The 25041-nt window shown below is 46.4% G+C and overlaps 1 protein-coding gene across 6 annotated transcripts in view; it reads left to right on the top strand.

The window, feature by feature from the left end:
- Mrvi1 (murine retrovirus integration site 1 homolog) overlaps positions 1–25041 on the top strand; it is a 137019-nt gene that overhangs the window by 60329 nt on the left and 51649 nt on the right. For all 6 annotated transcript variants that reach the window (XM_031387878.1, XM_031387876.1, XM_031387875.1 and 3 more), the window contains 8 exons: positions 12458–12558; positions 14385–14455; positions 15688–15861; positions 16873–16950; positions 17521–17573; positions 17748–17795; positions 18055–18666; positions 20761–20839. In XM_031387878.1, coding sequence (XP_031243738.1) covers positions 12458–12558; positions 14385–14455; positions 15688–15861; positions 16873–16950; positions 17521–17573; positions 17748–17795; positions 18055–18666; positions 20761–20839 — 1216 coding nt within the window. The remainder of the gene's footprint in view (positions 1–12457; positions 12559–14384; positions 14456–15687; positions 15862–16872; positions 16951–17520; positions 17574–17747; positions 17796–18054; positions 18667–20760; positions 20840–25041) is intronic.

Below are 25041 nucleotides of genomic sequence, written 5' to 3'. Positions count from 1 at the left end.
ACTTCTAAATCAAGTATAATAAAAGATTAGCAAAGATACAGCCTCATCCCTAGATGATGACTAGGCAGAGTCCTATTCTTCCTATATCTGTAGCTCTGAGCATTTAAGAGAGGGTGCTGCTCTTGTAGAGGACCTGAGTTCAGTTCCTAGCACCTACCCAGAACTGCCTGCAACTCCTGCTTCAAGATGTCTGATGCCCTCTTCTGGCCTACACACGTGCGTGTGCAAGTGCATGCATATGTGCAGACACACAGACACACACACTTAAAAAGAAAAGTAAATATATATATATTTTGAGATAGGGTTTCTCTGTGTAGCCCTGCCTATCCTGGAACTCACTCTGTAGACCAGGCTGGCTTCGAACTCAGAAATCAGCCTGCCTCTGCCTCCCAAGTGCTGGGATTAAAGGCGTGTGCCATCACCGCCCAGCAGTAAATATTTTTAAAAGTACTTTCAAACCATATTAAGCCACTCCTTGCTACCCCTGTGGCTGTTTCCTGCTTGTTGGTCCAGCCTCATGAGGACCAAGGCCTGGGTGAAACTTCTTAGAGGTACAGCATTATGAGGAACCCATGAGCTAGCTGTAGAGTCAATGGTAAGACCCTTGATTGGCAAGTAGGAGCCCTGGATGCCAGTTCCTCACAAGCTATGCCCACCTGTGATCTGGAGCCAGAACTAATATTTACAGAATAGTGAGGTGGGTTCTCGTGGTCTCTGAAGGCTTTTCAGGTGCTGTGATTCTGTCTCTGAGATTCTGTCTCTGAGCTTGTAGGAATCTGAAGCTGTCCTGAATTTTTTTTTTTTTTTTTTTCAAGTTGCAATGGCTGAGACAGCACTGGAACCTGGAGGAACCTGGAGGCGGATGCTTGAGTGACTCAAGTCAAATGGGTTTCAGAGGCCCAGGTCCCTCAGAGAAGACAGAGAATAGGGTTTAAGACTATGATCTCTGTGGTCTGACCACATTGGTCTTGAATTCCAGCTCCTTTGCATCCTCATCTAGAGACCTGGAAGCCAAGTCTGTTAGATTTCTCATCCCTGTGGTTCCCTGTAATACTACTTTAAACAAGTGTTGGCTGGCGCCACTTCTGTTCAGCCTGGTCAGCTCAGCCCTGAGGCAATGTAGACACAGAGGTTCAAGGTCCACATGAGATTTTCATTCTTTTACTTTCTTGTCTTGCTAAGAGACCCTGGGCCTCTCTGAGTTCTCCGGAAGCCAGATAGGCATGGTTCATAAAGAGCCTCTGCCAACACTGGGCTCCTGAGTCATCATGGCCAAGGGGGAGGTTCAGATCTCCCAAACTAGCTGGAGCCTCCAGGGGCAGAAGCCTGATTCCCTGGGAGTACAGAAGCCAGGCAGCCAGGCAAGCAGGGCTGGCCAGGGTTCAGCCGGAAGTCCCCGTTCTGTGTAAATTCCCATTCTGTAAAACAGGCAAGGAACAGAGCATCCTTCCAAGTTTATAGCTCCCTGGGGTCCAGCCCTAGTTTTGAATATTCCGGTCCCAAGCCTCTGTTTCCCACCACAGGTCTAACTGCTAGCTGAGTCTTCACAACAAAACCCCTGAAGTCAGAAAGTCAAATTGTTCTCTTCACTGCAACTGCTAATTGGAAGCAGTAATCCATCCCTACAGTGAAGCAAAGCCTTTCGGCAATGACTCTGCAGTGCATTCTCAGCAGCATGCATTCTCTGGGGCCCAGGCCCAGGCAAGGGTACAGAGATTATTCTCAGAGTGCTGACTGAATTGAAGCTGTTAGGACACATACCTTTAGGGACCACAGAATGACAGACTGCCAGATAGAAGAATTCCTATGTCTTAATTTGCTTTTTGTTACTGTGATAAATATCACAACAAAATGTAGCCTGGGGAGGAAGAGGTTTATTTTATGTTACACTTCCAAGTATCAGCACATTACTGAGGGAAGCCAGGCAGGCAGGGACCTGGAGCAGAAAGCATGGAGAATGCATTTTGGCCTGTCCCTTCTTCACTGTGCGGCTGCAGACCTCAGATGCAATGTGATCAAGTCATCAGTGGTTTCCTGAGTTGCGACCAGAAACTACTTAGGAAGCTGACTTATTGGGACAGCATGCATCCCCAGAGGTGCTTGGCACACTTTGGGTGTAGGGACTCATGCCAGTAAGACCCTGGGTTCCACTTGTCTTTTCTCCTTTGAAAGTTTCTACAAGTCTCTAGGAACAGGTTGCTAGAGCTCATGGACAAACCATCTGCCTTCCTATTGTCAACTCCAACATTCACCACTACACCTCTGTCTTCCACCTCCCTGCACACAAAGCCACTTGATAATAGTAGGCATCCAGGCACCAGAAACTATTTAACTGTATTAATACATTTAGTTTTAGGTTAAAAAAAATTCCTCTTTGGAAAACTTCCTACATTTATACAATGTATTTTGATCCCACCCACCCACCACTCCCTTCTTCAATACTCCATAGTGCCCACCTATCTCCCTTCCAGTTTCTTGGCCCCTTTTGTTATTAGTAACTACCTGAGTCCACTTATTCCATACACACAAGAAGGCATAGCCAACCTGCTAGCAGCTGCTTTCCAGATGGAGAATGAATGCCTCTTCCTCTTCCATAGCTACCAACTCACAGTAGTTCTTCTGCTAAGGGTGCAGGAGTCCCTCTCTAACCATGCTGGAATTTTGGCTGGCTTGATCTCATGAAGGTCTTGTGCAGGGAAGCACAGTTGCTGTGAGTTGGTATAGTCAGCAACCATGTCATGTTAAAGGTTGGCATTTTATAGCTTCTCTTCCCACCTACTGATTCTTGCATTCTTTTGGTCCCCTCTTCTGAGATGTGCCCTGAGCCTTGGATGGTGGGAGGTTGATAAGATGACCCCTCGACAGCTGAGCACTCACAGTTACTTATACTCAGCACCTTGATCAATTATGAGTCTCTGCATTAACTACTACCCACTGCAAAAAGAAGCTTCTCTGTAAAATTGACAGAGCACAAATCTAAGGACATAAACATACATATTTAGAAGACAGATAGTATGACCATTTAGCAAAACAACAGTAGGTTCTTTCTACCCTGTGATCTATGATCTTCCTAAGTCATGGACTTTTGATCAGGTTTATAGCACCAGGCATAAAGTTCATCCTGGAGATCAGGGCTCACATCAATCAGAAAGGATTGTCACCCTCATAATCATTATACCGCTATTCCATCAGTGGGCACATCTTGCCAGGCAGGCCAGTATTGTAGCATGCAGGCTCCATTACTGGGTAAGATGGTTGGTGTCTTTTCTCTCCCAGTATCCTGCATAGCACCATCTGGCGATATGCAAGTCCGAAGGCATTCTGGGTTGATTACTTCATGTCTTGCATCCAAAGTAACAAATTTAACTTTTAGTGCACTGCAGCTTGTGGCAGAGGGTCTTACCAAACTCCCTCTACAACTGTCTCCTCAGGAGCACAAGCTCACCTCAAAAACCTATTCAAGATATTTGCTGGGCTGGAGGGATGGCTCAGCGGTTAAGAGCACTAATTGCTCTCCCAGAGGTCCTGAGTTCAATTCCCAACAGTCACATGGTGGCTCATAGCAATCTGTAATGGGATCTGATGCACTCTTCTACTGTGTGTCTGAAGACAGCTGCCGTGTAGTCATAGAAATAAAAATAAATAAATCTTTAAAAAAGAGATATTTCTGATGATAAAATATCACAGTGTGGATCTCTGGCTCCCCAAAACACACTCTGCCAAACTAAACCTAGCTTAGGCCACAGCTCTGAAGCACTCCAACTCTCCCAAAGCATCTGCTGTGTGCTTCAGGTTTTGATGCTTCCAACAGACATTACTGTCCAGTCACAGCAGCTCTTGTGGCTGCAGATCAGCTATTCAGGGGCATTACCTCCCTTTCTTGTCCTCAGTTTATAAATAATTAAGATGAGGTTGAGATAGGCTCTGGAGAAGCAGTCCTCTGGGTGTGGCCCTATGATGATCAACCTTAACCATCAATTTGTTGGGATTTAGAGCTCCCTAGGATACATGTTTCTAGGTGTGTCTGTGAGGTGTTTGCAGAGAAAGAGTTTAGCTGATGCAGGAGACCAACTTGAATGTCGGTGGCACCATCCCATGGGCTGGCCTCCCAGAAAGAATCAAAGGAAAAGGTGAGTGGATCACCAGCATCCACTGCTCTTGGCTTCCTGACAATAGATGCAGTATGAGCAGTCACCGCACACTCTTGCCACCATGATTCTCAACCATGATGGACTGCACCCTCAAGCCACGAATCAAAGTCAACTCTTCCTTCTTTAAGTTACTTTTGTTTGGAAATTTTGGAGCAGTAGTGACAAATGTAATTGATATAGGCTCTGAGGAGGTCATCCCTTCGTGGAGACTTGGGGACCTCTGGTCTTAAAGCCACCAGGCTCCTCTTCTTGGGATAAAAATTGGAGACCCCGGTAAGCGCCACCATAGTATCATCAGAAGTTTTTTCTCTTGGGTGGTGTCTATGTAGTCCTTACCCTCAGGCAGTTGGAACTCTTAGCCCATCACACTGGTCTGTCCTCTTGTAAGATGAGATGACAAAGTAACACCCCCTAAGCAGCCAGAAAGTTCCAGAAAAGACCAAGAATGCTTCTGGGTCCAGGCATATGGGTGTAAGCAGCATAGCAGAGTACCTGGGCCTAACATTTAGGTGATTCCAGATGATCCTCAATTATATCAGGTTGACAATTAATACTAACTATTACAAGATTTAAATAACCAATCCTCTATCAGAACGAGATGGAGATGAAATTAGTGTTGCATATATAATCCTTTAATCTTGTAAGGACCCCCCCCTGGAGCAGGGATGTCCTTCTACAATCACCCAGGGAGAACCCTCACCCCATTTTCCTGCAAGCCTGCACTGTTGCATGTTCTCAGTGCAGGTAGCTTTACAGTACCAGGAGGCAGTTATTGTTCATTTATCACTGTGAACACCCAGGTGAGTCCCGTACAGGTCCACCTCTAGAACTGAAAGGAAGTACATCTACCGTCCACCTGTGATGCCAGCATTATCTTCCTTGAGATGTCCCACTGCCATAATTTGTTTTCTGTGTCTATGACTAAAATACCTGAGACCAACTTAGAAATTACTCCTCTTCATGTCATGGTTTTAGAAGTTTCAACCTGTGATCTATTGTTCCTGTTATTCCTGGGCTCAGAATGAGGGAGAACATCATAGCAGGGAGAATGTGGTGGAACAAGGCCTTTTATCCCATGATGGACAGGAAACAGGAAGCTTGACAGGAAAAGGGTGGGGACAAGGTAGATTCTTCTAGGACATTGGTGAGCTAACCTACCTTCCTCTATTTAGTCTCCAGTCCCCTAAAATTTGTAATACCCACCAAAACAGTGCCATCAACTGGGGATCTAGACTTCAACCTGTGAGCCTGTGGGGGACATTTTATATTTGAATTGTAGCCACCACTTAGATCATCACATCCTTTTAAGGTGCTCTCAGTTAAGATCTAAAATGAAATATCTTCACAAAAGTTTAAATAAAACATGAGTATCTGGTGTAGTAGTTAATGGTAACAGTTGTTGGCACCTTCTATTCATTGATCCAAGCTAGATACTATCATCTCCACCTTTTTATAGATAGAGGCACTGGACCTAAGATGTTTGTCAAAGGTCACATAGTCATGCCACAAATAAGTGTATATTCAAACTGAAGATTCCTTGAATATATGATCCTGTCTTCTTTGCCTTCTCTTGCTAGTAAAGACACTGTACTGAGCACCAGTGGCCTCAGGTGTGGGGAGCAGGTATTGACATTTCATCTTCTAAGGTCAGATGCGGAGGAGGCTTGGGAAAGAAGAGTCAAGATGACTGTCACAGCACAAAAGCTACGAGAGAAGCTGTAGGAGTGCTTCAGTTAAAGTAGAATGCATGTCAGAAATGGTCATCACAGTCAGGAATGCCTATCAAGGCTCATCCTCAGTTCCCATTGTGAGCAATAGAGTAGTGTGTCCTGTTTCTGTCTCTCATTAAACAGTATGTGAGCAATCTGGGGTCAGGGGTTATATCGTTTGCACATGTATCTCTATTCTTAGCACATTAGAGTATGATAGGATCTTAGGGAAGGAAAATAGGAAGGAAGGAAGGAAGGAAGGAGAGAAGGAAGGAAGGAAGGAGAGAGGGAGGGAGGGAGGGAGAGAGACAGACAGACAGAAGGGAAGAAGGAGTGAATATTGATTCTAGCTGGGTGATTGGATGTATAGATGGATAATGCATGGATGGATGATTGGGTGGATGGATGGATGGATGGATGGATGGATGGATGGATGGATGGATGGGTGGGTGGATGGATGGATGGATGGATGGTCATTTTATAGTTTGGGTAACTGAATATTTAGATTGAAGGGAGGAAGAAGGAATAGCATCCAGAAGGGAGAACATCCAGAAGATGATGCAGGATAAAAGACTGGCTGGCTGGCTGGCTGACTGAGCGACATTTTACAAAGCGTGGTCAGTTCCCTTTGTGTACCAATCCACATGTGATAGCCTGAGAGTAAGACCAGGGCTAAAGAGAGCAGGAAAATCTGATGACTATGGATCTCTGCCTTCAGGGAGCTGAGTGGACACTGACAGAGACTGACAGAGCCAAAATGAGTGCATATGTTAGGCAGTAAGCCTTCAGAGTTATGGGGCAAAAATGTTCCTCATATTTTACATGGAGGAGCTACATGCCCCACAGAGGCCCTTACCCTCTCTCCCATGGCCTCGGGACTTGACACTGGAATGATCATTTACTTTCGAGTCCCCTGAGAATCTTTTTATTTTGTCTTAAGAGCACAAATCCCCTCCCAAGGGAGTCCCTCCCTGCCTTCCAGGCTATAACAGATAGACTGCAGATATGGTCAAACAATGTGCATCCTCCTCCCATCCCTCCCCTGTCATCATTCTTACTGCTTAATCTGTGTTTATTTTTAAGCCAGTCTAGGGGAGTATTAGCTCCATTTGATGTTCATAAATACCAAGATCAGAGAAGTGAAATACCTCCCTGGGGGTCATGTAGCTGAGATTTCATTGTAGGTCCATCTAGCTTCTCTCCTGTTCACACAGATGCAGTAGGGCCTTTTATCCTGCATCGTCTTCTAGATGTCCTCCCTTCTGGATGCTATTCTTTCTTCCTCCCCTCAATCTAAATATTCAGCTACCAAAACTGTCTCCCCAAGGGCATGACAGCCACAACACTCTCCACACTTGCCTGGGCTAGACCTGGAGCTGTTCCTGAAGAGTCCTAGCCCAGACCTAGTCATGTGACATTGAGGATTTGAAGCTCATATTCCCATCTATGACATCGTTCTATATTTATCCCTTGTGCTCAGGAGCATAGGAAACTATCATGCACCCTTGGGAATTTATGAGTGAAATAAACATTTAAATGTTTCTATAAGATTTATTAGAGGGAAATGAAATGTGACCTGCTGCTTATGATCGGAGTGAGCTTGCTGGAGGTGGCATGGCCCCTCAGAGCTTGGCTGCCCCCCAGAGAAGAGAGATGAACCCCTAGGGAGGCTCGGTCCATAGACCAAGAAGAGGGACAAGAGCCCCAAAGCAGTGCTGTCCAGCCTGCTTCCCTCCTGCTGTGTGTTCTGCTTATCTGGATTCAGAGCTTCTTGGAGGAAGAGACATCCCCATGAGGAAGTGTGCAGTGTAGAGGGCTAAGAGAAGATGGTCTGAAGGGCATCAGAAACCAGGGGAGGTGTCAAAAAAGACAAAGTGGCAAATGGAGAAGCATTGCAGCACAGTGGGAAGATGCGTCTTCCAGTGTCTGGTGTGGCCCTGGGGCAAAGTGATATTTTCAATGGACAGATTTTCCATCTTCTCATTTTCCTTTCATGAGTATCAGAGGATAGTGGCAATTATTACCTGTCTTAGTTAGGGCTTTACTGCTGTGAACAGACACCATGACTGAGGCAACTCTTATAAGGACAACATTTAATTGGGGCTGGCTTACAGGTTCAGAGGTTCAGTCCATTATCATCAAGGAAGGAACATGGCAACATCCAGACAGGCATGGTGCAGGAGGAGCTGAGAGTTCTACTTCTTCATCTGAAGACTGCTAGCAGAATACTGACTTCTGGGAAGCAGGATGAGGGTCTTAGAGCGCACACCTACAGTGATGCACCTACTCCAACAAGGCCACACCTTCTAATAGTGCCACTCCCTGGGCCAACCATAATCAAACCATCACATTACCCCTAGTGTGTTCTTGACTAACCTGTGGAATTTATGGGCTGAATGAGAAAAAATGAGGGTTTGGAACAATGCCAAGATGCAAGAGGTCTGAGGAGTTGGCCTTTTCCTCTATGCCTGTGAACATGGGACATCTCTTGTTTGAGAAGTTGGTGAGAGAGGAGTGGAGTCAGGTGAAGATGACTGACAGAGCTTTTGTGACTAAATGTCTTGGGTGGTGGTGGTGGGGTGGTGTGCTTGTTGGCTCTGTTCCCAGAAGGGTCAATCTGATGCCTCATTGAACTCCTGATTTAGCTCTAAATTGCCAACCAGGCCCAAGATCAAGAACATCACTTTCTAAGAAATCAAATTCCAAAGTGATAAACTCAGCTGTGAAGGAAATACTGAGCCTTGCTATGTGCCAACAGTGGTTCCATGGCCTTTCCATCTGGGGCCAAGATTTGGTGAATGAAAGTAGTTAGGTCCACGCAATATTGGGACACAATCCCAAGATCTGTCATCTATGCATTTGAAATTTAAATATGACTAGAAATCTTGCATTTTATTTGGAAGCTATTTCTATATCAGTTTGTTTAAATTTTAAGGATTTATCTGTGTGTGTGTGTTTGAGTGCGTGAGTGAGTACGTGCATGCGTATTTGAGCACAATGCCTTTGGAGGCCAGAGGAGGGCATCAGTTTCCTTGGAGCTGAAGTTATGGGCTGCTGTGAACTGTTAGGCAGGAGTTCTGAGAACTGAACTCCTCCTCTGGAAGAGCGGCCAACACTTTTAATGCTGAGCTCCGCTCAGCCTGTTTAATTTTCATAGAAGTTCACAGACAAGGTGATCAAGACACCAAGACGCAAAGTTACTTGTTCAAGGTCACATAGCTGGAAAGAAGAAATTAGGGACCAATATGGTGACCCTTGAGTCTGAGTCTCTTACAGTCCTCAAGCCAGGAGTTTGCCTGTACTCCACATAGTATATCCTATATACTGTATTCAATAACATATCGCCAGAATCAAGCTTTCTGGAGCCTTGCCTTAGGAGCTCCAAGTGGGAGAAGGGTTGGTATTTGTACTGAACTAAGCTTGGCAAAATTCTCCTGCATGCTCCCTGGCAATGTACCCTACACTCTTTCTTAAATTCCCTTCTTTCCAGTCTAGAGTAAAGAAAAGAAAAGAAAAAAAAGAAAACAGTCTGTAATCCTCAGCAATGGTCCACAACACAGCTTGGCAGAGAGCTACACGTTCCCAGTCTGTTCACTCATTCTGGAAGCCAATTAGCGGAAAAACACTTCTATTTTATGACATATTTTGAATACAATTACGAGAGAGAGAGAGAGAGAGGGGGGGGGGAGGGAGAAGGAGAGGGAAAGGAGGAGGGGGAGGGAGAAGGAGAGGGAGAAGGAGAGAGAGAGAGAGAGAGGATCTTTCTAGAATGTCTACTAGGATATTAGAGGAATTTCCTCCCGTAGACCTCAGTTCTTTTGGGTTGTGAGCAGCTTGATAGTATGTATGTGTTCATGATTACATGTGTAGTAGCATTTATCCGTTCTAGCTTGGTTTTGCCTATCAGGATAGTCACTTCTGCTCTGTGCCCTCTCCGAGTCCCAGAAGGCAGAGAAAATGCCAACCAGAAAGCAGCTCCCTCCAGTGTCTCGAAGGCTGCTAACCTTATAGGTGTCAGCTTATAAGAAACAGGCCTTCCACCCTTCCCCCATAACCCATCTGCTAGCAGAAAGCATCTCAGCTCTGCTTACTTCATCTTTGCCTCCCCAGTCAAGGCATAGACCCACAATGGGCATTCCAGAGATGTTTGCTGGATAAATGGATAGAGTAGAGGGTAGGGGTGTGTCCATGTTCACAAACTTCATGAGCACAAAGAGAATCTTGCCACTCCCAGCATAGCAGTCCTCTCTCTTCACAACACTTGTTTGTAAACTGGTGAAAGTCAATTATAAAGCAGGCATTAAGACAGTCTGCAGACAATGAGTAAGAGGAGCTGCAGGGAGTGTGGGGAGGGGTAGATGAATGGAGGAGAGAGAAATAAATGGTTAGTTTGGTGATAGATTGGGGAGCAGCATTCAGACGGATGAATGGATAGTAGAGAAAGAAGTGAAGAGAGATGGATTGATAGATTTATAGATGAAAGGGAAATAGATGAATAGATAGATGGATGGGCAGAATGGGAGAGATTAATGGATAAATGGATGGTTAATTGGTGAGTGGGTAGGGAGACAGAAAGGAATGGACAAATGGATGAATGGATAAGAGATGTATGAATGGGTAAATCAATGGATAGCCAGGGAAAGAGATGAATTTACTGATGGATAAAGAAGATATTTAGAGTGGGGGATGAATGTGTGGGAGAGACCGGGATATGGATGAATAGATGGACAGGGGAAGAGACATGAATGAATGCAAGCATTTATGTAGATCCATAGAGATGGATAGATGAATGGATGGGTGGGAAGAGACACAAATAAATGCATTCATTGGCGGTTAGATGGATGAATGGCTACATGGAGAAATAATGAAATGGCTAAGGAAGATTTGGGCAGGAAGGTACACAAGTGGATGTTGGGAATGTGTGATGTGTGAAGTAAAGGCTTGAAAAGGATCAAGAAGTGGAGGAAGAAGTTAATTCACTTTTTCTCTCCTTATTAAAATTTAATTTTACGTGTATGGGTGTTTTGTCTACATCCAGTTTCAAGATTCATTCTCTTTTTATGTCCTTGGAGCAGTGAAATGAATGAAGCTTTAGAACAGCTCTTTAAGCCAGCACTTCTTGGAGCCAATCCTAGGGGGATCACAGCTCCACAGGGTATGAGGACAAACAGCTTAGCTTAGTGCCAACCATAGGCCACTAGAGGGAGGAAGTGTTTATTTTATCTCTTATGGGCACTCAGATTGCTCAGCACTTTATGCTTTCAGGTTTCTCTAGCTGAAATTTTCTTTTTGATTGATTTGGAAAGTAGTCAGAGTGTCAATGAATTTAAATAAAATCTTTTCAGCACCAGTGTATGCTGGGAGTTTGTGAAAGCGCCACCACGAGTATGGTAGAAAATGTGATACATGGGTAGAAACATAAGATTTTAGCCTTTCTGTGGCAAGAGTCACGTGTGAGCAAGAACAAGAGAGTCAGAGAGATTTCAAAGCTAAATGTCTTGTACGCCAGTAAGGCAGGCCAGGCTGAACCACCAGAGAGGCCATAGCAGAAGTGTTTGGGTCCATAGGTCTAAATGATTGAAACAGACCAGGCTAGAACCTTTTTTTTTTTTTTTTTTTTTTTTTTTTTTTTTTTTTTTTTTTGGCTTTTCGAGACAGGGTTTCTCTGGCTGTCCTGGAACTTACTCTGTAGACCAGGCTGGCCTTGAACTCAGAAATCCACCTGCCTCTGTCTCCCAAGTGCTGGGATTAAAGGCATGCACCACCACTGCCCTGCCAGGCTAGAATCTTTTGGACCACAGTTCCTATGCAGAAATATGAACTTGAGATTTCTTATTACTCAGTTGCAAGAAACTGAGTAAGAACCAAGCCCTTGGTTCTTGTTGACTGCTTTGGGAAGTAGACAGAGTGTCAATGAATTAAAATAAAATCTCTTTTTCAGCCCACGGTATGCTAGGAATTTGTTAAAGCTCCACCACAGGCTCTAAGAAGTGCTGGTTTAAAGGGCGGTTCTAAAAGCAAGAAACAAGGGACTGGGGACATGGCTCAGTAGTAAAGAGCATGGGTTTGATTCCCAGTACCCACGGCAGCGCATACACCCATGTAGTAGGGAGAGAGGTGGGGAGGAAATGGGGAGAGAGAGAGAGAGAGAGAGAGAGAGAGAGAGAGAGAGAGAGAGAGAGAGAGAGAGAGAGAGAGAGAGAGAGAGAGAGAGAGAGACAGAGAGAGAGAGACAGAGAGAGACAGAGAGACAGAGACAGAGACAGAGACAGAGAGAGAGACACACACAGAGAGACACAGAGAGAGAGAGAGAGAGAGGACTGAGTTAGTCAATATGTTCATTAATTCATTTGTAACCATGTCACACTCTATACTCACATCAACCGCCTCACCTTGAATATATGTGATTTCCATTTCTCAATTATATCTTATTGAAGCTGAAACAAACAAACCAACATACAGAGCTGGTGACCTGTGACAATGGCCTTGGGAGTCACACTGTTGGAAATGCTGCAGTTCCAGGCCCTGCATGTCTACCCCCCCACCCCCGCCCCTGCCCAGGCCTAACTCCATTTGTGTTTTGCTCAAAACCACCAGGACTCTCCCTCTGCAGGACCATTTCACAGCCCTCCCACAATCATCCTGACGGGGGAAAGCAGTTCACCTGAAGGAGAGACTGACAAAAACCTGGTCAACAGGTATGCAGCCCAGGCAGACGAGCAATGCTTTGTGGGGATCAAATAGCTGCATTTCTAGAAATATATCCTTCTTTGTTTTTCTCTGAGTCATTTTATTGATGAAGATGATGTCAAAGAGGGCTGGGGATATGGCTCAGTTGGTAGAGTAATTCTTGCCAAGGTTTTGTTAGGTCTTCGGTTTGATTCCCGGTATAACATAAACTTGGGTATGGTGGGGCATACCTGTAACCCCAGCACTCATGTGGGAGCAGGAGGATCAGAAGTGCCAGGTCATCCTCGATTACATGAGGGTTAAAATCCACCCTGGAATACAAGAGACCTTATTTCAAAAATAAAAATACACATTATCAAGCAGTTTTTCAAAATGGGAAAGAGAATCTAGGATTTTCCCCCATTATCTTCTTTCCTAAAATGATGTTCTTATTCTTGGATTTGGCCCTGTATACACTGCTAGATTTTTTAAAAAGCACAAGACATCATAGTATGGAAAAGCCCCATAATATCAGCTCAGGCATTCCTACAGAAGCCTGAAAGGTATGGGTCTTCAACTGTAAAATCGTGCCATGTCCAAAGTAGGTCCTTTGAGGAAGATCATCCTTTGGGAGGGACACTGGATCACCATCACAGGGATGTCACTGCCCCTGTTTCCCTTACCAGGGGTCCCTGAATTGATCTAGCTGGAATAAGGTTGTCTAGACATCACTTTTAATAAATGTAAAAGATAATCCTTAGGGCTGGGGATATAGGACAGTGAGAAGGTGCTTGCCTAGCAAGTGCAAGGCCTGGGTTTGACAGGCAACACCACATGTAAGAGGGTAATTATCACAGGACAGAGTGAGCTTTTTCATTCATTAATTAAGGGTAGAGGAAAATAGGAGAGGATACCAAGGAGGATATAAGAAGTAAATATACATGTATAATCAATGTGGGAGGAGGTGGAAAAAGCCGCATAAAACAGTTAAGTCAGACATAAGACAGCTCCATGGGGCTAGAGAGTTGGCTCAGTAGTCAAGAACACACACTGTTCTTGCAGAGGACCTGAGACTGGTTATCACTACCCAAATCAGGTGGCTCACAAACACTTGTAACTCCAGTCCCAGGAGAATCTGATGCCTCTAGCCTTCATAGGCATCTGTACCCACAGGCACACACATATATAATTAAAAATAAGTCTTTAGCCAGGCGGTGGTGGTGCACGCCTTTAATCCTAGCACTTGGGAGGCAGAGGCAGGTGGATTTCTGAGTTCGAGGCCAGCCTGGTCTACAGAGTGAGCTCTAGGACAGCCAGAGCTATACAGAGAAACCCTGTCTTGAAAAACCAATCAATCAATCAATCAATCAATCAATCAATAAATAAATAAATAAAATAAGTCTTTAAAAAGAACTCCCTGTTTTGCAGGGCAGTGAAAGTGTGTTTTTATTTTCTCTTGCAAAAATAAATTATCTGTGTCTCTATCAGACCCCACGTATGTTTGGTAAGTCTCCCACAAGATAGGTCTAGCATAAAGTCTGGATCCTCAGAGATAATAAATACTGTAGTAAGGTTTCATCCCTTGAGAGTGGACTTGTATCCAAGTCCACTTGAGTGGGCAGCAGAATGGCGTAGAGACTTGCTGAGTCATTGACCCTCTCAGGGCCTCTGGTGTGGGAGACTGGGGTACAGCCTGGGAATTCATCCATCTAATATGCTCCCAAGGTGACAGTCAGAGGACCCTTGTGTGTGCCATAGATAATGCTCTGGGGTGACCCTGAGAGACTGTACAGTCATCTCATTTGCCCAACTCTGAGTAGATGTCCTAACCAGATGACCATGTTCTGTCTTTCAGGGCTCCCAGCCCTCACCGGAGACTTTCCCACAGACATCTGAAGGTCTCCACTGCTTCGCTGACGTCTGTGGGTAAGAGCTGGGTCAATTTGAGCAAGTACTTGAGCGGCAATCATGAATTGCCTAAGCTTAGTTGGACTCAGCCCCTTTCCCTCTCCCCAAGTCCAAAGGGTAAAGGAGATCATGTTTGGGTCCAGAAGAAATGATGTCTAGCTTCAGTGTCAGAAAGAAGTGGAAGATGAAGTCAGAGCAGACAGAAGTGATGCTTGCTCAGTGATCAACTGAATGATGCTCAGCACTGAGGCTGTGTGGGCAGGTACAGAGCCACATGGGAGTATGCCCATGTGAAAAGCTGGTGGCTCGGATCCCTTGCTGGTTCCTGCTCAGGGATTTTCACACCTTTGTGGGACCATTGAAGGATAGGGGTCACATAGACTTGGGCTTTGTATTCGGTGTTGATTACACGGTTATAAGGAGGTTGGGAAGTGAGTAGATAGAATTGATAAAGGGCCTTCATGAGAGAACTAAGGAAGACAAGGTAAGAAGGGACCCACTTCTCCCCAGAGAAGAGGAATGATGTGCAAGCGTTCCAGGAGATGTGGTATTTGAGTTTCGCCTTAGAGAGACAGGCAGACAGGAGGAGGGATGGCACTCTGGGTGGAAGGAGAGACTTGGTGGGAAGCAGGGACCACCTAGAGTGCTGTAACACCCAGATGCTGTGCTGTGTGTATGTGCCATGACTACTGAAAATGATGGAGCCCTGATTCATATTAGCTTACTCCAAAATAATAGAATTCTCCTCCCACCCCTGCCTTCTTGTAGCCTTCCTCCATCACTGTCTGCTCCTCCTTCAGGATCAATGGTTTCAGGCACTGCTGGAGTCAGGAACTTAATTTGGGTTATTAGTTATTGTACCGTTCCATCTCTCATTCAGTTCATATATGAACTTTCTTGGAAAGACCTTCTATTCATGAGAACAAATGGTCAGCTGTACCTCTGCCTTATCTGTGACACCCTTCTTCCCTCTCATTTCCCCAAACTGCTTCTCACTAGCCTTATGTGGCCATCCCTATCTCATCCCTGTGGCTGCCTAGATGGAATTGCTCAACTGGCCAAAGCTGGTTTGGGACCCACTATCACTCAGCCTTGCTTCCTGAAGCAGAGTTGTGAGTGGGTATGGCTCGCTCCCCCTGAGTCACTTAATGGTGATTCAGAGGGTTTCCCCAGTGAAAATGAAGAGCTACTGCTGGGAGAGGCCTCTAAGATGAGGTGACTCTCACTGGAAGCTCATTCTCTCTCTGCAGACCCCACGGGGCATGTCATTGACCTGGTAAATGACCAGCTGCCAGACATCAGCATCTCAGAAGAGGACAAGAAGAAAAACCTGGCACTTCTGGAAGAAGCCAAGTTGGTGAGTGAGCGGTTCCTGACCCGCCGCGGGAGGAAGTCAAGGAGCAGCCTCGGAGACTCCCCATCAGGTAGGGGAGGACCAGCAGTAGGAAGGTAGCTACCCTGAGCCCCTCTGAAGCTGGATGGGGAGAGAGGGGAGGACCAAGCTCCAGCTGTAGAACAACCTTGTTTCCAAGAGGGCAAGCTTCAAGTGGCCTGTCCCCTTGGCCTCCAGGTTCTAAATGGCCCAAGCCTTGCAGAGGTGACCCCTTCAAGAAGCCTTTGAGCTCAGCTTCCAGAGTTCTAAAACACCTACTCAACTCTACCCCTGAGAACTCTCCCGTGTTTTGCTTTTGGACCCTATGTGTGACTATTTGGGACTTGCCTATATATGGACAAATGCCATTCCACAAATCCCATGCTATTAATTGAACTTCTATATCCTTAGCTCTAATACATAGAAACCCTGTGCAGCTCTCATACATGCTGAGCCTTGCATAACCTCACATGACAGAGTATGTCTAACATCCTCATCCTCCCTATGATGACCCTGTCTGTGGTGGGCATCTCCCCAGCAAAGGTTTGAGGAGGCCATGCTAAACTCCCTCAGCCTGGGATCCAAGGACTCAGGAACTCTGGAGGAGAGACAAGGATCCTTTGCCACACCCTGTGCTCTGGTCCCTCTTCTTCCTGAGTACAAAGATGGAGCAGGTTTTAGAGACGTCCAAATGGCCTTGGAGGACAAGGAGAGTGCTGGAAATCAGACTGGCCCTATGGCATCTAGAAAGTACAGCCTTGCATGCTCTTCCTGTCAAGCAATGCCAGGCCCTCAGATTCTGGAAAGTTCTCTGAGGTCAGGCCCAGCAGGCTAAGGAATGTAACCCCATGTCTTAGAAATTATCTGAGGACCCCTCTGCTGGGATGGCTGCATCAAAAGTTGGGTTGTAATAAAAATCTTATATGGTGGTTCAGATCAGCCCCTGAACTTGACAAGGCAGTCTGGGTTCCCAGGGGTGAAATATCCCTGAGAGAATAATCTGTTTGGTGGCAGAAGTCCTAGCTCTTCACGAATGCCAGCCAATTGGTATTTGTTTCCACAGCTGTTTCTCCAAACCTCAGCTCTGGAGCTTCTCCCGCATCCTCCAGGAGCTGCTCCCTCACCATCTCTACACCACCAGGTGAGGCTGAGCCTGCCTCTTCAGGCGGGGAGAGGGCAGATGGACAGGCTGAGTAAGGATAGGGCCTAGGTCATGGGAAAAGGACTCTAATGGATGCTCTTTGCTCAGAGAGAAGTCGGCACGGCTTATTTCGAATCTTTTTGTTTTTTGTTTATTCTGTGGTGCTGGGATTGGAACTTAGGTCCACACACGCTAGGTAAGCACTCAACCATTGAGCTACATCTCCAAGCCCAGTATGCATGTCTCTTCCTTTCTGGGCTGTGTCCAGAGCCACACCCTCAGGCAATGGAGTACCACAGTAGGCAGTCTGCCTTTCTCAGTGCTGGAAGGTAAGCCCAGGATCCTGCATTCACAGGTGCTTCCTGATTATCAGACCTCAAGGTCTCCTATGACTTAGTTTTCTTATTTGGTTTCTATGGTGTTTCAGTGCTGCCATGTGAGCAACAACAGTGTTTTTGGCTGCCAGATCTTGTGTGTGTGAGTGTGTGTGTGTTGGTGTGTATAGGCTATTAAAGTGACAAGCAGGGAACTAGGTGATGGGCATCACTTACCTGCCTTGGCCCATTGCAGGTTTGGACATATGCAGTGGCCCACAGTCCCCTCTGCCGGGAGCACCACCACAGGTATCAACACACAGGCATGCCACTTCTCTGCCGTTGGATCTCTTGTCCCTAACATGTCTGGACCCTCTGTAGCCCTTGAATTAGGAAGGTGGGGGGAGGCATTTACACCCTGCTAAGTTTCAAGAGGGAGCAGACCTCTTCCCACTGTTACCAACCTGTGTTTTTCTTCTTCAGCAAAAGGGGCATGAGGACGGCATCTCCTCGCCTCGCCTTGAAGAGCCTGTGAGTTTGTGCTTTGCTCACTTCACCATGATTTGAATGTGGGGAATGTGGTCTCAGAAGACTAGCAGGACCTGGATGTGAGTAGAGGGTGGGTTCTGGTGTCAGCAGAAGACTCCTCTGTCTTATGATATGGAACTCTGAGAGAGAAAGAGGTAAGGCAGGTTCAGACCCCATTTGCACACACATGAATGGGCATTTGTCAAGGTCTGAGTCTTCTCAGCCTACCTCCAGGGTCCCAACTATATCTCATCTCTTTCAGAATGTCTCCAAAGGGCTAGCTGACCGGAAGCAAAATGACCAGAGGAAAGTGTCTCAAGGCAGACTGGCTCCTCGCTCTCCCACAGTGGAGAAATCCAAAGAACTTACAGTAGAACAAAAGGAAAACTTTGATCCCCTTCAGCACGTGGAGGCCACGCCCATGGCTCAGGCTTCTGGAGCGAGCATCAGTGGGAAAATGGCGCTGAACAGCCCCCAGCCTGGCCCTGCTGAGACGGAGCTGGGGAGGCAGCTTCTGAAGACAACCAGGGAAGGCAACCCTCTGCCCAGAACCACAGTCCAGGACTCAGGAGGATCGGTCTCCTCACATTCCCAGGGACAGAGCTCTGCTGGAGAGCCTATGGGGCCCAAGACTGGCTCCAAGGCTGAGCTGAGGCCCCCTGTGTCCCGGCCCCCGCTGATTCGGGGGGTTTCCTGGGACAGCAGCCCTGAAGAACCCGGTCCCCTGCTGCAAAAGGTGCTCGCTAAGCTGCCTCTGGCAGAGGAAGAGAAGCGGTTTCCAGGCAAAGCCAAGCCAGCCAAGCCACCTGGGCTCAAAGACTTTCAGATACAAGTACAGCCAGTGCGCATGCAGAAGCTGACCAAGCTCCGGGAGGTGGGTTCCTGCCCTGATGCAGTGTGTGTGCATGCCAGAGCCCCCTGAACTACAGGCGTTTGCGCTCAAGCTGGATCCTGGGACAAGATAGCTCCTGAATCCCAAACTTCTTGACCCTGAGAAGCCAGTCTCATCAGTGTCACACCTCCATAGCACTAGCTTCAGGTGCCCTCTGCTCCTTTTAACGTATAGAAGTCCCCTGAAATACAGTAGTCACAGTTCAGGGGAAGTTAGCCACATGGGCTTCTTATCCTGAGCTGTTTCCCTCCTCCAGCTAGACTTGGTGAAGGAACCTCTCATGGAGTATCTGGTCATGCCTAGAATTGGGCTAAACCAGGATACGTGGGCTTTCCCTTTGTAATGTCCTCCATCTTGCCTTCTTGGTACCTGTTAACCAAGGGTCTTAGACCAAAGTACCACTATGATAATGGCCATAAGGGGATGCTCCTCCATGGTGACTTTCTTCTAGTGTCCATGGTGTCCCCAACATCCATTGGTCATCTAACTAGGAATAGTGGTCAGTCAGGGGAGCTGCCCTGTTATACAATGAGTAATTGAGACTATCCAGATGTAGCGGGGTAAAGCGGAGATCAGAGTGTAAAATAGAGGACTTAACTGGATCAAAGGTCCTGATACAGTCCCTTCTCTCCCAGGCGACCAATCTCAATCCAGGTCAAGGAGACTGGGAGCCTAGGGATTAGGGCCTGGGATAGGACAAAGACCCCAGACTCTTCTATTGAGGCAGTAAGGGGGAGGAAGGAAGTGGAGACCAGTAAGACTTCAGCTCCAATGAGAGTATCTAATCAGAGTATCTACTAGCAAGGACACATTGTAACACACCACTGTGCTGTTCAGAGAGCTTCAGAGAGGAAGTGTCTCAGTCAGTAGAGTGCTCTACTAGCATGCACAAAGCCCTGGGTTCCCAGAGTCACATAAAACCATGTGTGGTGGTAACTCATGCTTGTAATTCCAGGACCAGAGAGGTAGAGGCAGGAGGAACATAAATTCAATGTCATGTTCAGCTATATAGGAAGTTTGAAGCCAGTCAGAGATAGATAGATGATAGATTGATATATAGATATATAGATAGATAATAGATTGATATATAGATGATAGGTAGATGATACATACATACATACATACATACATAGATAATTTTGATTTTCTACAATGTTCTCGGGTGGAGGCTTAGAAAGATGAACAATTCACATAGAGCTTCCACCCTCCGATACAAGAGCCACCTAAAGTGGTCCATGTCTCATATCTGTGGAGGCAAGTGAAGACAAAGGGGGCAGGCAGCTGGAGATTCACCTTCATGGACTTCAGAGATGGGGGGAGTAGGCCACTCCCTCAGAACTCTACACATCCCTGCAAGGGAAGTTGCAGAGAACCTGGAAGTTCATGCTACCAGCTGGTCTGGCACTGAAACCTGCTCTGTACCCTGTCCAGTGTGCTGGCAGCTGAGGGACTGTGGACCCTCACTCTCACCCAGCAAGGGAAGTTGCAGAGAACCTGGAAGTTCATGCTACCAGCTGGTCTGGCACTGAAACCTGCTCTGTACCCTGTCCAGTGTGCTGGCAGCTGAGGGACTGTGGACCTCTGACTTGCTAAGTATATAGCAAGGGTATGACCTGGATTCTCTCTGGATCCTGGGCACTCTTTGTTATCCCCTTTCTTTTCCTTTACCCAGAGGCCAGTCACTCAAGTGGCTTTTGTCACTTGGGAGGCGGAGAACCCTTGGATGTCACTAGGAGCCAGGAAAGGACCCAGGCATCCCAAGAGGGCCCTAGTCTGACATGGATTAGCTTGGAGCAAGGGTAGCTTATTGGGTCCTCCAACACTCCAACCTAGCTCTGCAAGCTTAGTCTCCCAAGCAGGCTTCATTTGTCTGGAGGTGCAACAAAGATCATTGCGGAAGGACTGTCACTTACACAGAAGGGCAGGGCAGGAAGCCGCTTCCAGCAGTGAGACCAAGTTACTTCCAGAGCAGCTGCATGCATGTCCAGGGGACCTTAATGTCCCCCAAATTCTTAGTACATAAGGATTACGCCCTGAGTTGTCACCTGAACCATGTCCCTTCTTCCTCTCACCAAGGAACACATCCTGATGAGAAACCAGAACCTGGTGGGGTTCAAACTCCCCGAACTGAGTGAAGCTGCGGAGCAGGACAAAGGTAGGCTGGGGGGACCTGTTTGCCCTCCCAAAAAGGGCTGGTGCTCTATGTGTTGGCACTTGATTTCCCATCAGTCTTTGTGCATGAGTGAAGGAAACATTGTATAGCCCACTGAGGCAGAGCATGTGCAGTGTCTCCTTCCTACCACCCCGTCCTATCCCTGTTAGTGACATTGGGTCTGGAAGGTGTCCCCGGCCTGAACTTTTGACATTGACTTTCCCTCACACCCAGGAAGCTACCCAAATAGATCAGTTCCTCTTTTCAAGACACCAGAGCTCTTTCTTTTTAATCTGCTGTCGCCACAAAGTCCATAACCCAGCCCTACCCTACTGGGTGACTGCACATCCCTTCCTCCAAGCCTTCTGCTCCCCGCCATGCTACACATTTTACCACACTTCTCTGAAAATAGGGGCAGAGGCTGGACCCTCCCTGTTCCTGCCTTTGTGTGTTCTTCCTCTTAGTTCGCTGATGTCCTGGGGTGAGCCACAGCTGTTCTTCCTGGCTCTGCTACTGAGTGGACAAGCTCCGTGGCCTCACTGGGCCTGATCCCCACACCCCACCTTGTTACATAGGGCTTTTATAGTTGCCTTGAACATTATCAAGAAGAGTACATAAATGAAACTCTATTTACAGTATGCCTAGAACAGCACTTGGTACATAGTGAGTGTTGTCTAGGTTCCAGCCATCAAGATCCCCATAGATTCTACTGGGCCCCAAGAGCCAGTATCTCTATCTGGGGGCATGTTTATGTGTGCACATGTGTGTCTGTACATAAACTGTAAGCTATGTGCCTGGCACTAATAAGCCCTGAGTAAGTACTTAACAAATGGTGCACAGGGGAGATACTGAGATAGCTGCTTAAAAACAACAGATAACCAGAATGCTTCCTGATGGCCAGAGAAGAAACAGCATGTTTGTAGGGATGCTTCTAGAAGGGCAGGCTTTCTGTTCTTCCCTTTTCCTCAGGCCTGTGGACACTCTCTGCCTTTTCTCTATGTGTTCTGTTGAATTATTTTACCTGTTTCTTAAAGGAATGGGTCTGTCCATCTGCTCTAAAATCCCCCCATTCCTTATTTATTTTGTATTTCAATCTATATCTATCTCTTGTCTTTTGTTGGTATTTATTAATTTGGTAAGTGGTGACATATACAATGTTATATGTAACATTATATATATATATATCATTAACTTTACCATTTTAATCATTTCCAGCAAGTGGGGCAGTGGCTTTAAGTCCAGTCTTGCTATATTGTGCAGTTATCACCACCATCCATCCATCCACAGACCCTTTTCATCTCCCTCTCCTACACTCAGGAGACACAGCCCCTTGCAACTCCCATTCCACTTCCTGTTCCTCTCCTCCCCTCTCCTCTCCTCTCCTCTCCTCTCCTCTCCTGTCCATTCCTCTCCTTTCCTCTCCTCTTCTCCCCTTCCCTCCCCTCCGCTCTCCTCTCCTCTTCCCTTTCCTCTCTCTCTCTCTCTCTCTCTCTCTCTCTCTCTCTCTCTCTCTCTCTCTCTCTCTCTCTCTCTCTCCCTCCCTCCCTCATGTCTTCTCTAGGTCCCTCATGTAAATGAAGCCAGACAATATTTTACCTACTCCTTCTAATGTCATCTCAATAAATTCTCTCTAGCATTTTGCAGACTCTAAGTCATTGGCAACTTAGCTTTAGTCTTCTCCCAGGAATCTAAGAGGCAGGGATTTTTTTCTCCCACCTTATTGTTAGGGAAACTGAGGCCCAAATAACTGCTGACTCCATCACATGGTTTTGCCATCCCAGGAGCAGTTCTGAAACATGTTTTAGCTTAATTTTATTTTAGATAAACTAATCTAGAGGAGGCCAGCTTATGGGGAGCAGGACAGTGAGTGCAAAGCCAGTTTCCCTAAACTTCTGCCTTTCTCCTGTGGGCACCAGTGCGCCTCAGGCTTCACAGAGCACCTCTGGAAAGGCACACGCCCCTCCCACACTGTCTATGGCTGGTGTCAGTCACCTTATGAATGATCATGTGAGATTATTCTAGATGCCACCAGGGAGTGCAAAATTCTGGGCTGAAATACGATAACCACCACCTTCTCAGTCAACAAGGCTCCAGAGGTCCTTTTTTAAAGGACTGAATTATTTTTAAAAAATTAACCATCTCTAGCTGGGTATGGTAGCACATGCCTGTAACAGCAGTGTTCTGGAGGGCAGAGGCAGGAAGCTTTCTGTGAGTTCGAGACCAGGCTTTAACTACATACTGAGTTACAGGATAGTCAGGGCTATGTATCAAGACCCTGTCTCAAAAGGCCAAAGCAAGCAAGCAAACAAACAAACAAACAAACCACCTTAGAGATGGAGATGGCTCTGCGGTAAGAATGCTCGCTCTACAAGCACAAGGGTCTGAGTTTGAATCCCCAGCACCCACTTACAAAGCCAGTCACATGCATAGCCACAGTGCATGCCTGTAGCACCAGAGCTGTGAGGAATGGAGACAGGAGGATTGCTGCACTTTGCTGACCGCCAGATTATTTCTAGATACCTCAAGGCAAAGAATGACCGGACATCTCCCTGTGCCCTCTGTACACACACACACACACACACACACACACACACAGAGGTGTAAATCACATACATTTATAAATACACACAAAGCATTAACAATATTTAGAGGTATCTTTTCAAACGTATACTTCTTCACTTTTAATTTTGTATTAAAGCACTAGAAAAACCTCTTAAGAGCTTATATACATGAGGTTGGAGAGATGGCTCAGCAGTTATGAGCACTGGCTGCTCTTGCAGAGGACTTGGGTTTGCTTCCCTGCACCCACATGGCAGCTCCTAACTGTCTGTAATTATGATTCCAGGGAGCCAACACCCTCTTCTAGTCTCTTGCAGTACCGTCACCCATATGGTGCACATGCATGCAAACCTCTTATACACATAAAAAGAACAAATCTTTAAAAAACCTCTTATCCATAGCCCCATCAAAGCTTTATTCTTTCCAATGGTTATAATTTTCCTAAGTTGATTTGATGGCATAGATACAACTTCCTTTTAAGGGTTTGTCTCACTGAAGTTATCATAACTAATTACATGCATTTAGATTTCATATTTATGGCTGAGTGGGTTCATATTTCCTCCTGTATGACTGTCTCTATTGTAAAATATTTTAGATGCCGCTCTTCCTCTCCCTCCTCCTTCTTCCTCTCATTCCTCTTCTCTTTTCTCTCTGCAGGCCAGCTCCCTTCTCTCTTTCTCCCTCCTCTCCTCTCCTCTCCTCTCCTCTCCTGTCCTCTCCTCTCCTTTCCTCTCCTCCCCTCCCCTTCCCTCCTCTCCTCTTCTCCCCTTCCCTCCCCTCCGCTCTCCTCTCCTCTTCCCTTCTCTCTCTCTCTCTCTCTCTCTCTCTCTCTCTCTCTCTCTCCCCCACCCCTTTTTCCATGGTGACTCCCCTGGCCTTGGTCCTTGGGCCAGTGAACTTGCTGAGTACAGTTTCCCAATAAACTTGTCTTTAATATTAAAAAAATTTCAGATGTTTAGTTTTCCATCGGTTATAAACAGTTTCTGTCTTTGTGCTTGTGAGGTTTTTCTTTCTTCTTTTTTTTAAGTAATTCCCTTAGGATACATTCTCAGACATGGGAGCCTCTGGGTCAGAGTGTAGAAATACTTGCCTCTTGTCAAATGTTCCAAATATTTGCATATGTTTTCTCTTCCTAGCATGATAATTTCTAGATGTTGCTTTGGCTTTCTTAAAACATAGTAGAGTGAGAAACAGGCGATCAATAATCATGACAGTTATCACCAGGCGTTGTGGCTGATCTTGGTTGTCAACTGACTGGATCTGGAATCGACTAAAACACAGACCAGTAAGCAGTGCTGCTCCATGGCTCTGCACCAGTTCCTGCCATCAGGTTCCTGCTTTGAGCCTCTGCCCTGGCTCTCCTCCTTGATGGACTGTGAGCTGTAAGCCAAGCAAACCCTTTCTTCTCTCTCACTGTTTTTGGTCAGTGTTTCATCACAACAACAGAGAAGCAAATCAGGATGCCAGCCATGAGGGCACATGTCTGTAATTCCAGTAGGCAGCCATGAGGGCACATGTCTGTAATTCCAGCAGGCAGCCATGAGGGCACATGTCTGTAATCTCAGCAGGCAGCCATCCCAGCAGGCAGCCATCCCAGCAGGCAGCCATGAGGGCACATGTCTGTAATCCCAGCAGGCAGCCATGAG

Source organism: Mastomys coucha, unplaced genomic scaffold (genome assembly GCF_008632895.1).
Source record: "Mastomys coucha isolate ucsf_1 unplaced genomic scaffold, UCSF_Mcou_1 pScaffold21, whole genome shotgun sequence".
Lineage (NCBI taxonomy): Eukaryota > Metazoa > Chordata > Mammalia > Rodentia > Muridae > Mastomys > Mastomys coucha.
Note: the sequence above shows the minus strand (reverse complement) of the source record. Positions and strands in the feature narration are given on the sequence as shown.